This window comes from Armigeres subalbatus, chromosome 2, assembly GCF_024139115.2.
Source record: "Armigeres subalbatus isolate Guangzhou_Male chromosome 2, GZ_Asu_2, whole genome shotgun sequence".
In the NCBI taxonomy this organism is placed as follows: domain Eukaryota; kingdom Metazoa; phylum Arthropoda; class Insecta; order Diptera; family Culicidae; genus Armigeres; species Armigeres subalbatus.
In genome coordinates this window covers 291,734,109-291,748,942 of record NC_085140.1, presented here as the reverse complement: position 1 = coordinate 291,748,942, position 14,834 = coordinate 291,734,109, and the positions used below count along the sequence as shown (strand labels likewise).

At 39.7% G+C, this 14,834-nt stretch overlaps 1 protein-coding gene across 1 annotated transcript in view; it reads left to right on the top strand.

Annotated features, from left to right (window-relative positions):
* Positions 1 to 14,048, top strand: part of LOC134212404 (protein yellow-like) — an 87,956-nt gene extending 73,908 nt beyond the window's left edge. Inside the window, exon 3 of the mRNA XM_062690232.1 lies at positions 12,197 to 14,048. Within this exon, the coding sequence (XP_062546216.1) occupies positions 12,197 to 13,302 (1,106 nt within the window). The 3' untranslated portion in view covers positions 13,303 to 14,048. The remainder of the gene's footprint in view (positions 1 to 12,196) is intronic.
* Positions 14,049 to 14,834: the final 786 nt, after the last annotated feature.

Here is a 14,834-nt window from a genome sequence, read left to right as displayed (position 1 = left end):
TTGCATATGATTTGAAAGATCAATCTTCGAATCGTTGGAACTTCATGGAAGTTTCTAAGCCAAGTTACCATTTTTGCATTCGTATATCATGAGGCTAACACGATGATACTTTTATGCCCAAGGAAGTCGAGACAATTTCCAATCCGAAAATTGCCTAGACCGGCACCGGGAATCGAACCCAGCCACCCTCAGCATGGTCTTGCTTTGTAGCCGCGCGTCTTGCCGCACGGCTAAGGAGGGCCCTAACCTTCCTAATGCATTAGAAAAAAGTTACACATTGTGCATTGGGGTCCATTTGGACCCAAGATTTCATCTCGATCACAAAAACTCAAATTTCATCCGATTTTCGATCTTTAGGCACCAAACGAAAGCTGTAGGTTTCAATAACAAGCCCACGGGGTGATTCATCCAAATTGACTACTCTAGTCCCCGGGGAACCTGTGCTAAAGAGGTATTGTTTGAGCTTCTCAATTTAGCACCAAATTATCGAGTTTCGTGTTATGAAACATAAAATTGCTTGCAAATATGTGCTCTGATGATCCCAACTGTATTTACTATATTGTATATGCCATTTCTGGGCAAATTTATCCCTCGAGCGGTCATCGGAAAGCCCTCTGGAAGATCCGGAACTTCCGTAAAATTGGCCAATTCTAAAAGTTCATCTCAGAGCTCCGCGATTTTTTGATAACCATTCATTCTGGCAAATTGTGGGGGCTATCAATAGTTAAAGCGTTCTGTGACCTACGAATGTCCCAGAAACGGTCCTCCGGAAGATCCGGAACATCCGTAAAACGGCCAATTCCAAAAGTTTATCCTAGAGCTCCGCGATTTTTTCTTAATGATTCATTCTGGCAAATTGTGGGTGCAATCAATAGTTATAGCCCTCTGTGACCTACAAATGTCCCAGAAACGGTCCTCCGGAAGATCCGGAACATCCGTAAAACGGCTAATTCCAAAAGTTTATCCTTATTTTTTCGTTATGATTCATTCTGGCAAATTGTGGGTGCAATCAATAGGTAAAGTCTTCTGTGACCTCCAAATGTCCCAGAAACGGTCCTCTGGAAGATCCGGGACATCCGTAAAAGTGGCCAATTCTAAAAGTTCATCCCAGAGCTTCGCGATTTTTTGATAACCATTCATTCTGGCAGATTGTGGGGGCAAACAATAGTTAAAGCCTTCTGTTACCTCCAAATGCCACAGAAATGGTTCTCCGGAAGATCCGGAATATCCTTGAAATGGTCAATTCCAAAAGTTCATCCCAGAGCTTCGCAACTTGACAACCATTCATTCTGGCAAATTGTGGGTGCAACAAACAGTTAAAGTCTTCTGTGAACCCAAAATGTCCCTGAAATAGTCCTTCGGAAGAACCGAAACATCCGTAAAATGGCCAAATCTAAAAGTTAATCCCAGAACTTTGGAATTTTTTTGGAACATCCGTGAAAATGGTCAATTCCAAAAGATGATCCCAGAGATTCGCATTATTTCGTAATCATCCATCCTGACGGATGCAATCAGTAGTGAAAGTTTTCAGTAATCCCAAAAAGCTCCCGAAACGGTCATCCGAAAGTTCCGGACCATACGTCTTCTTCTTCTTCTTCTTATTGGCATTACATCCCCATACTGGGACAGAGCCGCCTCGCAGCTTAGTGTTCATTAAGCACTTCCACAGTTATTAACTGCGAGGTTTCTTAGCCAGGTTACCATTTTTGCATTCGTATATCATGAAGCTAACACGATGATACTTTTATGCCCAGGGAAGTCGATACAATTTCCAATCCGAAAATTGTCTAGACCGGCACCGGGAATCGAACCCAGCCACCCTCAGCATGGTCTTGCTTTGTAGCTGCGCGTTTTACCGCACGGCTAATGAGGGCCCCCAACCATACGTAAAAGTGGCCAATTTCAAAAATACATCTCAGAGCTTCGCAATTCATTCATAACCGAATCGAATCAATTGTACAAGTCTTCTGCGACCCGGAAATGCTCCCGAAAGGAGCAGATACCACAAAATCATTCCAGAGCATTGCTATTCTATTCGTAACCATTCATACGGGCAAATTGTGTACGCAATAAATTGTTTAAGTCTTCTGAGATGACCACAAACGGCCCTTCGGGAAATCCGAAACATTCGTAAAAGTGGCCAATTCCAAAAGTTCATCTCAAAACAAATTCTCGAAACTGTTTATATCATCGAATGGATTATGCAATCAATAGTGAAAGCCTATCGTGGCCCGAAATGACCACAATACGGTCCTCAAGAAGCCCGAAACATCCGTAAAATAGGTTAATCCTAAAATTTGATCCCAGACTTGAGCACTTTTGTTAGCATTAACGTAGTAATGGTGAATTATATGTGGAGTAAATAGTGAAAGTCCTCTGTGACCTACCAAAATTTAATCACATTCGATTTTATAGACATTAACATTCACATTGTTAACGGCTCCGGTTTTCCGGGAAATTTGGGACATCCGCTAAAAGTATGATCCCCGGGGAGACTTGATCACCCCCTGTTTTATCGAGAACTAAAGTAGTTTAGTATTTTTAAGTATAGATCCTCTAGACAAATAACCTTTATGTGGTGAGTTGTTTTCTGGATTGACAAACCTTATTCATTCTGCGGCCTGCGTGTTTTGTTTTGACTTTCCCAAAGATTTGTTTACTGCCTAATGATCTGTACTGATGACAATGTCAACATTCCATCAAAGTTTTAGAATATTCGGATTTGAAGTTATTGCCTTAATATGACGACACTTGATCCCCCATTAGTTTATTTATTTTATTTCGGCAACCAACGTAAACTAGCACATATTCATAGACCTGTGCAGGAATTCACCAAATTTACTCACCCGATGAATTTTGGCATTTGAGCGGGTCGTCTTCTCGAACAAAAGTTCATTTTGCGTTCATTATGCGACCCGATCAAACGTCATAATTTCTTGGGCGAGTTCATTTTGCGTTAGTTTATATACATGTTTGTTTTTGTAATGCTATAGTATGATTAAATTATTTATTTTTTAGTAAAGTGATGTATAATTTTGATTTTTAATTTATATTTCTGAATTTGTTATGTTTGTTCTTTGAAAATATTGTCTGTTGTTATGCCGAGACATTGTAAAGTCAATAGTTTCGCAGTGTTGATTGTAAACAGCCATCTTTCGGTTGAGAGGCCCAAATTCGGCGTAATTTGTTCGGCAGTGGTTGGTTAAAATGTAAATAATGTTTTATGTCGAAGTAGCCGAGAAGGTATGTAAAAATTAAATTTCAATGATTTTTAGAGAGTCTGTGTGGAAATCGCGTATGTTTATTTATTCTTGGTTGTGATACATCGGAAATCAGAGAATGGGATCAAGTCAACCCAGTCTCTCTTAGTTGAAATTTTCTAGGACGTCTGAATGTGCACAAAACCGTCCTCCGGGAGATCAGGAATATCAGTGAAAATGGTCAATTCCAAAAGTTCATCCCACAGCTTAGCTAATTTTCGCTTTCATTCATATGAATTATGTACGCAATCAATAGCAAATCCTCCGTGATATGCAATGACAATAACAAAAGTCGAGTCAAGTACGAGATACTGAAGACGGCCTTACTGTTAAGGCCGAAATACGTATCTGCAAAACACATAGTGGAATCAAATCAATTGATGGAATCAAATGGAATTGTACAAACTCGTCTGATGACAAGTAATGACATTCCACTGATAGCTCAAAATAATTTTCTTATCAATAATAAAAATTCCTTCATAAAATCCGGAACATCCGTAAAAGACGCCAAATCCAACAGTTAGCGTAACAGATCATCATTAGCCAGCGATGACGGCGTGGCGGCGTTCCTCGTTGAATTCCTCCGAAGCTTCTCCAGAAGCTCCTCTGGAAGTTATTCAAGAACTACCTCCGGAAGTTTGTTTAGAAGTTCCTCCGGTAATCCCTTCGGAAGTTCATCAAGTAATCCCTCGGAAAGTTCCTAAAGGCATTCTTCTAGAAGTTCTTCTCAGAACTCTGAGAGTTCTTCCGCAAATCTCTCCAGAAGTTCATCAAGTAATTCCTCGGGGAGCTGCTCCGGGAGCTCCACCGAACTTGTTCCGAAAGTTCCTCCAGAAATTCTCAACGAAGTGTCACGGAAGTTCCTCCGTGAATTCTTTTTCGAATTGGCCACATTCACGGTGTTCCGGATCTTCCGGAGTACCTTTACCGTACAGTACCAAAAACTTTTATAATTGATTGCAAACACAATTCGTCAGGATAGGTAGTTACGAAAAAAAATGCGATGCTCTGAGATATTATTTTGGAGTTGAGCACTTTTACGAATGAACTGGATCTTCCGGAGGACCGTTTCTTAAGAAATTGGAGGTCACAGAAGACTTTCCCTATTAATTTGCCAGAATGAAAGGTTTCGAAAAAAATCACTGTGCTGAAGTTTTGGAATTGTCTACTTTTACGGATGTTTCAGATCTACCGAAGGATTGTTTCTACGACATTTGTAGACTACAGAAGACTTTCACTATTGATTGCACCCACAATTCACCAGAATAGATGGTTACGAAAAAATTGCTGTTCTGGGTTGAACTTTTGGAATGGCCACTTTCACGGATGTTCTGGCATTTTGGAGGTCACAGAAGATTTTCATTATTGATTGCATCCATAATTCGCCAGAATATATTATTATGAAAAAAATACAAAGCTCTGGGACGAACTTTTGAAATTGTCCATTTTTACGGATGTTCCTGATTTTTCGAAGAACCATTTCTGGGGCATTTGGAGGTCATAGAAGACATTTACTATTGATTGCCAGAATGAATGGTTTTAAAAAAATCCCGAAACTCTAGGGTGAACTTTTAGAATTGGCCATTTTACGGATGTTCCGGATCTTCCGGAGGACCGTTTCTGAGACATTTGGGGTTCACAGAAAGCTTTAACTATTGATTGCACCCACAATTTGCCAGAATGAATGGTTATCAACAAATCGCGAAGCTCTGGGATGAACTTTTAGAATTGGCCACTTTTATGGATGTTCCGGATCTTCCGGAGGACCGTTTCTGAGGCATTTGTAGGTCACAGAGGGCTATAACTATTGATTGCACCCACAATTCGCCAGAATGAATCATTACGAAAAAAATCGCGAAGCTCTAGGATAAACTTTTGGAATTGGCCTTTTACGGATGTTCCGGATCTTCCGGAAAACCGTTTCTGGGACATTTGTAGGTCACAGAGGGCTATAACTATTGATTGCACCCACAATTTGCCAGAATGAATCATTAAGAAAAAATCGCGGAGCTCTAGGATAAACTTTTGGAATTGGCCAATTTTACGGAAGTTCCAGATCTTCCAGAGGGCTTTCCGATGACCGCTCGAGGGATAAATTTGCCCAGAAATGGCATATACAATATAGCAAATACAGTTGGGATCATCAGAGCACATATTTGCAAGCAATTTTATGTTTCATAACACGAAACTCGATAATTTGATGCTAAATTGAGAAGCTCAAACAGTACCTCTTTAGCACAGGTTCCCCGGGGACTTGAGTGGTCAATTTGGATGAATCACCCCGTGGGCTTGTTATTGGAACCTACAGCTTTCGTTTGGTGCCTAAAGATCGAAAATCGGTTGAAATTTGAGTTTTTGTGATCGAGATGAAATCTTGGGTCCAAATGGACCCCAATGCACAATGTGTCACTTTTTTTGTGGCGCCTCTCCTAGATGTCGCTGGAAGCTGATTTTCTCAGGGAATCCTTATTTCCAAAAGTTAGGAAAAGTCAGAATTTTTCAGATTTTTATCTCGTTGCGTTACAAAGTTACAGCGGTGTTTTGGGTGTGCTTGGGTCGAAATGGACCCCAATGCACTAGGAAGGTTAACGCAATGTGCCACTTGGTTTACGACGAACTGAAACCTCTAGATGGGGAGCCCCCCTTTCTAGAACGGGCAGAGGTTTCGAACCATCTTAACCATCTTAAGAACCTTCCTCTGCCCCAATCATCCTTGCATACAAATTTTCATGTCGAACAGTGTCAGTTAAGGGTCAGAAATGTGTGTCTTTCATTTTTATGTATAGAGATAGAAGGAAATTTTCAATAAAGACCCAACTAGACCCAACAAAATTAAAAGCTAATAAAGAGCTTATTTCATTAAAAATAGGATTTATTGTTCTGGAATCACTAGATCCCTTGTTGTACAACGTATGCTCGGTCAAACAAAACAATATTTGTTCGAACAAAATGCACCTGGCATTGAATTGTTCAGAAAATAAGGAAATTGTTCTTCAGGAGTTGGAATTGCTCCTGAAACTTTTTCGGCAGTACGTACTAAAATATTTCGGCCTGAAAATATTTCAGAATTTGTTTCAATGTTTTTTTTTTATGGAAACTCGACAATATTTTTTTGAAATTCTCTATGAACAAATACGCCTACTTTTAGATTTTTTTTTTACAGAAACTCTTTTAGGAATTCCTTCGAAAAATGTTTCTTATAAAGTCCATCGGGAAATCCATACGAATTCACTCCTTTGTGAATTTCTTCCAAAACTAATTTATGCATTTGTTAAACCCTTCAATATTCGGAGTACTTCATAGGACGTCGGCTAGAACGTTTTGGCCTTTCATAGGTCGCTAGGTTGCTTTGCAGTTGCTGATCACCAGATGATCTCGGCTGCTGGAGGTCTCGGCCACAGCGTCGCTCCGTTGAATATCCTGCGAAGTAGAAGAATTCATAGATACTCGACGTTGTTCTTCAGGTTCGATGATCTTCTTCAAATGTGCTGAGTTGCGTTGATAAGTTTTCCCAGTCATTTCATTCGTAACACGTGTTCCTGATTTCGACGCTATCGTGCATTTCGTTGGGTCAAACGTGGTGCTCAGCTTGTTTCCACGGTTAAGGTTTTGCATCACAACTTTATCTCTTTCCTTTAGATTGGACTCCTTCGCATTCCGTTTTTCATTTTCATGATGACCTGAATGATATTTGCCACTCCAGTCGCGGCCCTGAAACTCTTCAGTTATTGGGTTTGTTTCAACTTCCTTCAAGAACGGAATCTTAGTTCTAATGGTACGACCCAACAAAAGCTCAGTTGGGGTCTTACCAGTAACGGAGTGTGGAGTAGAATAGTACATAATAAAGTACTCGTTGAGATCTTTTTGCCAATCACGCTTCAAAGCTGACTTCAATACGGTGTTGTGAAATTTAAGTGAATGCCATTTGTTTTACAGTATTCGCTAAAATCCAAACTGATAAATTGCCTGGCATTATCTAGTGTAATTGTGCGAGGAAAACCCAATCGTCTGAATATTGTATGCAATTTATTAACCGTTTCCTTGCCTGTTATTTTTGTCATGACCTCAACTTCTTTATAACGACTGTAATAGTCAATTATGACTAACAGGTATTCCCCTGAAGGCAGTGGTCCCAGGAAATCAATCGCGACGTCTACCCAAGCTTCAGATGGTAATGGACGCCTTATCCATTCCAGGCCACTAAGCCCTATCACGCATTCTCCGTTTCAATGCCGATTATCCTGGATGCCCTTCATGTGCCAGCTCCATAAATCTAGCACTAGGTAAAGCACTGTAAACGCAAAACCCATCTTTCGATTCTAGGGCATGGCCGAGAACTTGACTTAAACAGTGATTCCAGAGGTTTATGGTCAGTTTCCAGCTCGAACACACGACCAATCAAATACATGGAAAACCTTTCCACGGCCCACACTAATGCAAGATTCTTTTTCTGTTTGACAGTAACGTTGTTCGTAGAGGATAAGCTTCTACTTGCATAGCAAATGATGAAAGGATTCGAATCACCGAACGCGTTTTGGAATTGCACTAATACAGCTCCTAAGGCAACAGGAGAGGCATCAGCAATAACTCGAGTATGCAATTTATTGTCAAAAAAATGTTTAACATCGCCAATCATGTTCTTCAATTTCTTGAATGCGGTATCTTGCTCTTCATTCCAAACGAAGGGTGTTCCACTACGAGTAAGAGTTCGAAGGGGCGCCGAAATAGTCGCAAGATTGGGCAAGAATCTACCAACATATGTTGCGAGTCCTAAAAAACTTCTTAACTCCTCAACATTTTGTGGTGGTCTGAAACTCTGCAGTGCTTCTACTTTACTCTCAGCTGGTCGAATTCCTTCACTGGAAACGTGATGACCTAGAAATTCTAACTCAGTGACTATGAATAAACATTTCCGATCATTAAGCAGCACATCATGGCTTTGTAGAACAGCCAAAACCTTCTGTAGACACCGATTGTGGTCCTCCTCATCAGTACCGAACACTATATTTTCGTCAATGTAATTGACGCAATTTTCACAATCAGCTAAAAGTTGCTCAATTATCTTTGGAAACATCTCCGGAGCGCATGAAATTCCGAACATCAAGCGCTTATATCTGTACATTCCCCGATGAGTAATAAAAGTTGTTATAGGCCGAGACAATTCATCTAACTCGATCTGGTGGAAAGCATCTTTTATGTCCAGCCTAGAAAAATCATTGGCTGACTTCAGACGAGGAAGAAAGTCTTCTATAGTTGGCATCAAGTGATGCTCACGCTGTATCGCACGATTCGCAACGCGCATATCTATGCATATTTGCAAATAACCACTGTCTTTCACAATGATAACTAGCGGTGAGACCCAGTCTCTGTATTGATTTACTTTTTCCATAATATCAGCAGCTTCCAGATGATCTAACTTTTCTTCAATACGCCCTAATAAAGCTATCGGCGGCCTCCTAGCATGCTGTACCACAGGAGTTACGGATTTGTCTATCGGTAGGTGAAGTTTTATACCTTTCATCTTAGGAAAAGACGACTTAACTACAATCTTGGACATTCAAAACTAGAATTAGAATAACTATCTAATGAACCAAATTATACGCAACGTACCTGAGCAACTTGATTTGTTTCATCCGTCAACCCTAATCGTAGAATATCTAGCTCCTTGGCCGTTTCTTTCCCCAACAACGGTTGATTTCCATCGTGTATAACGTAAAATCTTGCATCGCACTGCGATTGACAATTTTTCTCGGGAATTCGAATAGTAGAGTCAAACATTCCTATGACTTCCAACGACTTGGCATCCATCCCGTACCCGCGAAACTTTTGATCGACTTCCATGCTGCGTTTTATCGAAATCACACTTATTTGCTTGCTCACGAGCTCGCAGCATGAACTTCGCATGATTTTCCCCGGCTTCAGGTTTGAGCGTACAAAATATATTTTGCTCCATTGAATCATGATGCTTCGGAGCAAAATACTCATTAAGCTTGCATAATGCAACTTTGTATGGGCTAACATCATCAGATTCATCAACGTCAGCATCTGGAATGGATTGAAACACTTCTTGAACATCTGGACCTGCCCGCGCCAGTAATAAGAATTTCAATTTGGTTTGATCTTTCTCTCCACAAGCGACAACTACGCACTCGAAATTACGCTTCCAGCGGATCCACTGGCCTCGAATTTCATTCTGAGCCAGTGCTTTATAGGTAAACTGTTGGATTTCCCATTTTTCCATCGTCCTGTTAAATATTTACAACTTTACATGTATTTTTTTATTTCCAACTGTTTATTTCCCACTGTAAAAGTACTCTTGCTTTTACTCCCATGTACTAATTAATCAATAATTCGAACTATCGGCATTGAAGCCTTTTTCGGCATTTAAGCCAATGGAATTGAATCCATCTTCATCGGCATCTAAGCCACTAATCAACATAAATCCATCAATTCATTTGCACCGGCATTCAAGCCATATACATTTACTACGGCATTTAAGCCTTTTGCTTAGACACTTTTAATAGTGGAACTCAAATATCATCGTATTTTCAAACTACATACAGTCAAACCTCCATGAGTCGATATTGAAGGGACCATCGACTTATAGAAATATCGAGATGTGGAAAAGAAAATCAGAAGAAAACTGGTTGAAGGGACCATCGCAGTAAGCCAGAAAATATTTTTTAATATGGCGCAATTTGCTTCCATGAGTCGATATCGAGTCATAGAACATCGACTCATGGAGGTTTGACTGTACCTGTTACTTGATTTGTGACGGATCAATAACAAAATCGCCTTCGCGATAAGTTTTATTTTCTTCAAGCTTCGCAAAACGCCGATCACTTATTTAATACAAACTAAAACAAACATTTCAAGCAAAAAGTGTTAGCAAAAATAATATGTATCCAATTTTTCACAAATCACGCAAATGTCTTCGAATCGTATAATTTTCTCACCTTGTGTCACCTCAGGTTCAAAGTACCGTCCTCGTCGCCAATGCTGAACCCTCAGTATTCGGAGTATTTGGATGATTTGCAGAAACAATTCAAGACAAAATTTTTAAAACGACTTATCTGCTTTTGTAAACAAAGATTCAAACGACGATTTGACGAATCTGATAGCTCTCCCACGCAAACCAGCACCATCAATAGGTAGGTGAAGGTTTCCGCTACCTGTTGATGGTGTTGGTTTGCGTGGGAGGGCAATCAGATTCGTCAAATCGTCGTTTGAATCTTTGTTTACAAAAGCAGATAAGTCGTTTTGAAAATTTTGTCTTGAATTTATAGGTGTAAATTACGTCGCCCAAACTGTTATTATTATTCTCACAAAATCCACATACAATATAAACATAATCACACACTCAAAAGCTACACACAACATTAACATATTTCCAGTGGCTTTTCCCTAACCTCAATCTACCTGTGCACTGGACTTAAATTTAAGAAAATGGTGTGCGGAAACGCATAGAATTAATAGATTTTGATTAGTTTAAACGACTCTGATAATTTTATTTTCCATTTGGACTGCCAAAATATCAAAATTTCCATTTTTTGGGTCAGTGCACAGGTAAAAAGTGAGGTTACGCGACGCCACTGCATATTCCTCATACTCCCAGTCTGACAGATGGCACAGGGTATAGATAGTAAAATTCACTATTCCACTATCTATAGTACAGGGGTGTTGCATGGCAGGAGATATTTACATCACACAGGGGTGCCACACATTGATCATCACATTTTTTCTAATATTCCCACCAAAATTCCGTCGTGAATTATTCATGGAAGATAAATTTCCCGGAGCAGTTCCTTGAGGAATTTTCTAGAGAAATTTCCAGGAAAGCATATAGAGATATTTCTAGAAGAGTTCGATTACTTCCCAACGATTAATCGATTCAATAATCGACAAGAATCGAGAGTATCCAATTAGTTACTAATCGATTAATCGGGATTTTATGACAACGCTTAGATGTCGATTACTTCGATTAATCGATTCATCGTTGTGATAATCGAATAATTTTGAATCGATTACTACTCAACGATAAATCGATTCAATACCCGGCCAACCATTCGTCAAACTTCTTCGAAGTTATTTATCTAAAATTAAATAATTATGCTGGTATTTCTTTACACTACATTATTCACAAAAATGATACAAATCTTAATGAATCGTTATCATAGTTTATATAAAGTATGATATCAACGCAATGATATACTTTGACAAAGTATTTGAAAGATGAACATCGCTACATCTTTACCATCAAATTAATCACAATAACGATATGAATATTCATGAAACGTTATCAGATTTCTGATAAAGTACGATCTCAACTTTATGATATATTTTGACAACGAATTTTACTGTCGAACATCGCTGCACCTTCATTACGTTTTGGTCTATCGATTCATATCGTTGGATATCAAAACACCGATGGATATTTTGCGGTTTGTTTACATCTCAAAAATTATGATTTAGAAATTTTCTAAAAATGAACGGATGTTGAATGAAACGACACTCGGATTTCAATTCTAAAAGCCGTAATATACAGTCAAACCTCCATGAGTCGATGTTCTATGACTCGATATCGACTCATGGAAGCAAATTGCGCCATATTAAAAAATATTTTCTGGCTTACTGCGATGGTCCCTTCAACCAGTTTTCTTCTGATTTTCTTTTCCACATCTCGATATTTCTATAAGTCGATGGTCCCTTCAATATCGACTCATGGAGGTTTGACTGTATACATTATAAAACCAGCATAAGTCCCTTTAAGGTTATTATACAACGAAGCCACAAATCTACCATCTTGAAAATAGTGATCGTAGATCATTTGATTACTTATGCGTAACAATCGACATTTATTTCAGTATTTCACCATTATCGTTTCCATATCTTAGCAAATAATAAACCCATTTTATTCTTTATTTTGAAAATTTCAGAAACAAGCAGCCAGTCGCCTAAGCTACGACCGTACCCGAGCTGGAATGCTCACCGTCTAACGACCGACGGTGAAGCACCGGAAATTGTTTCCCCATTCCGGATAAGAGCCGATCGCTGCGGACGTCTCTGGGTTCTGGACACCGGCATAGCAGACCTTCTGGGTTCGGCCAAGTCCTTGGCGCCTACCTCTCTATTGGTGTACGATCTGCACAATGACAATCTTCTCAGGCGCTACAAATTTCCGAAAGATCATGTGAAGGAGGCCTCTTTCTATGCCAACATTGCAGTTGAAGATTCCAATTGTGACGACACGTACGCCTATGCTGCTGACCTTGGCGCTCCCGGTTTGGTTGTGTACTCCTGGAAGCTTCAAGAATCTTGGCGGGTCCAACACCACTTCTTCCATCCAGACCCACTGTCTGGAAACTACACCATTACCGGAATATCATTCCAATGGGATGATGGACTTTTTGGAATGGCACTGTCCAGACCCCAGTCTGATGGATTCTCAACCATGTACTTCCATCCCCTTAGTTCAACAAATGAGTTCTCTGTGTCTACAAAAGTTCTTCAAAACCAAACCCTAGCCACCTCCGACAAAATATACAAAGAATTCAAGGTGCTTGGATCGCGTGGACCGAACGGCCAAGCTGGGGTTGCATTCTTGGACCAAAAAACTGGAGTGATCTTCTATGCGTTGCCCAATCTGAATGCCGTGACCTGCTGGAAAACTTCAAACCGAGCCTACACTATCAAATCGGTTGGACGCGTGTACATGAGCACAACAGACATGGTGTTCCCCAACGACGTCAAGGTGGATGACGAGAGCAACCTGTGGGTCCTATCAGATCGACTTCATCAATACATGTACGCCAGCCTTGACCCAAAGGACGTCAATTTCCGAATATTGACCGCAACCGTGAAAGATGCCATTGAAAACACAGCCTGTGATACTAAGATCAAACCTCTGCCGGATATTATAACCAACCTGGGCGACATACTGCGACCGTCAACTTCACCGGTTCCTCCGAAATCCGGAGCGCCGCTGGTGCTTGCCTCCCACTTGGTCCTTGTACTCACTACTTTTGTCAAGTTGATTCTATGAACCGCCCATTAATTGCAAAGAAAGTGGTGCTAGAATAATCAATCCTAAACCTTTTCAATTCACTCAGTCTCACTAAAGACTCAAAACTACAAAACACAACAACTCTTTAGATTTTACTTTCATGTGTAGCACAATGCTTAAAAAGTACCACGCAGAACCAAGGAAGCACAAAAACTAATTAAAACAGTCAAATAACGTTAAGTGAGGGCGATTGTTTGTTACTCCATTTACCTGTAAAAATCTACAAGAACTATTGTAACATATTTTCACTTAAATAGATAAGAAAACATTAGCATTTTAGGGAAAACCTTCGCAGGAATCGTCAGACGAGATTCGAAAGATTACCAGATTATAAGGATTGTTGAATAATCAGTATTGGAAACGAACAATCATATTCTTGTTTTTAAACTATACCAATGTAAATTATTGTTTTAACTATATATTTATCTTGATTGTGGAGTCGATCGGAAACCAGACTCTTTTTAATCGCATGCATCCACGTGTGTAGGGCAAATGTGACGAAACTACATATCGAGGAACAAAAACTAAATGTGCTATATTTGCTAGCTGATTCGGAATATCAAATTGTGAACATGTCCAAAAGACGAATGTTTTAGCAGTCGTAAAAGGTTGATTTTTGCTATCAAGATGCTTTCCGCGTAAATTGAGCCGTCCAGAAGTGTCATATCAACGTGTTGTTAAGTCATATAACAAGATGGAAAGAAGTATAGTTGTTGCAAAAACCATCTCGCTGGCTATTATTTACTCCGAAAACCTCCGGGGCTGTTCTAACAAGTCGTGTTTCCACAAGCTATTTTCCGCTTATTACCTTTTTAATTTATCTAATGTATATAAAAAATAAAATACAATTAGGTAATAACATTAATAACAAGATCTTCGAATGCACTTCTTTTTCGAACTGTGAAAGAAAAGCGGAACATGATGCGGAGCCCAAACCTGAAAGTTGAACCCATTATTCCGATTTATATAGAAGGTTTATTAAAATCAATCGAATGCATTCTGATTATGTGGAGAAGGTCAATATTAGCCATCTTCTTTTTCTATATAAATGAGTTTTTATTTCCTTGTAAGGCAATATAATTCACGAACGGGATCTGAAGAAATTCTTTCCACGATTTCGATACGATTCCTTCAAGGATTTATAATATAATCCTTCCTGAGTACCGAGGAGATTCCTGCAAGGATTCCGAAAGGCTACCTTTCAGGATACAGAGGAGAATCCTTCCGGGATTCAGAATAGAATCTTCCGAAGGGAATTCTTCTAGAATTCGGGGATTGTTTTTGTGGTTCCAAGGGGAATACTTCCGGAATTTCGAGTGGTATCCTTTCGGGATTCCGAGAGGAAACTTTTCAGGATTAAGAGGGAAAACTTTTCGAGAGGAATCTCGAGGGGAATCCGAGGACAATCCTTCAGGGGTTCTGAGGGGAATCCCTTTGAGTTTTCAAAGGGAAAATTTCAGAGATTCCGAGGGACATCCTTCCAAAATTCCAAGGGGAAGCCTTCGGGAATT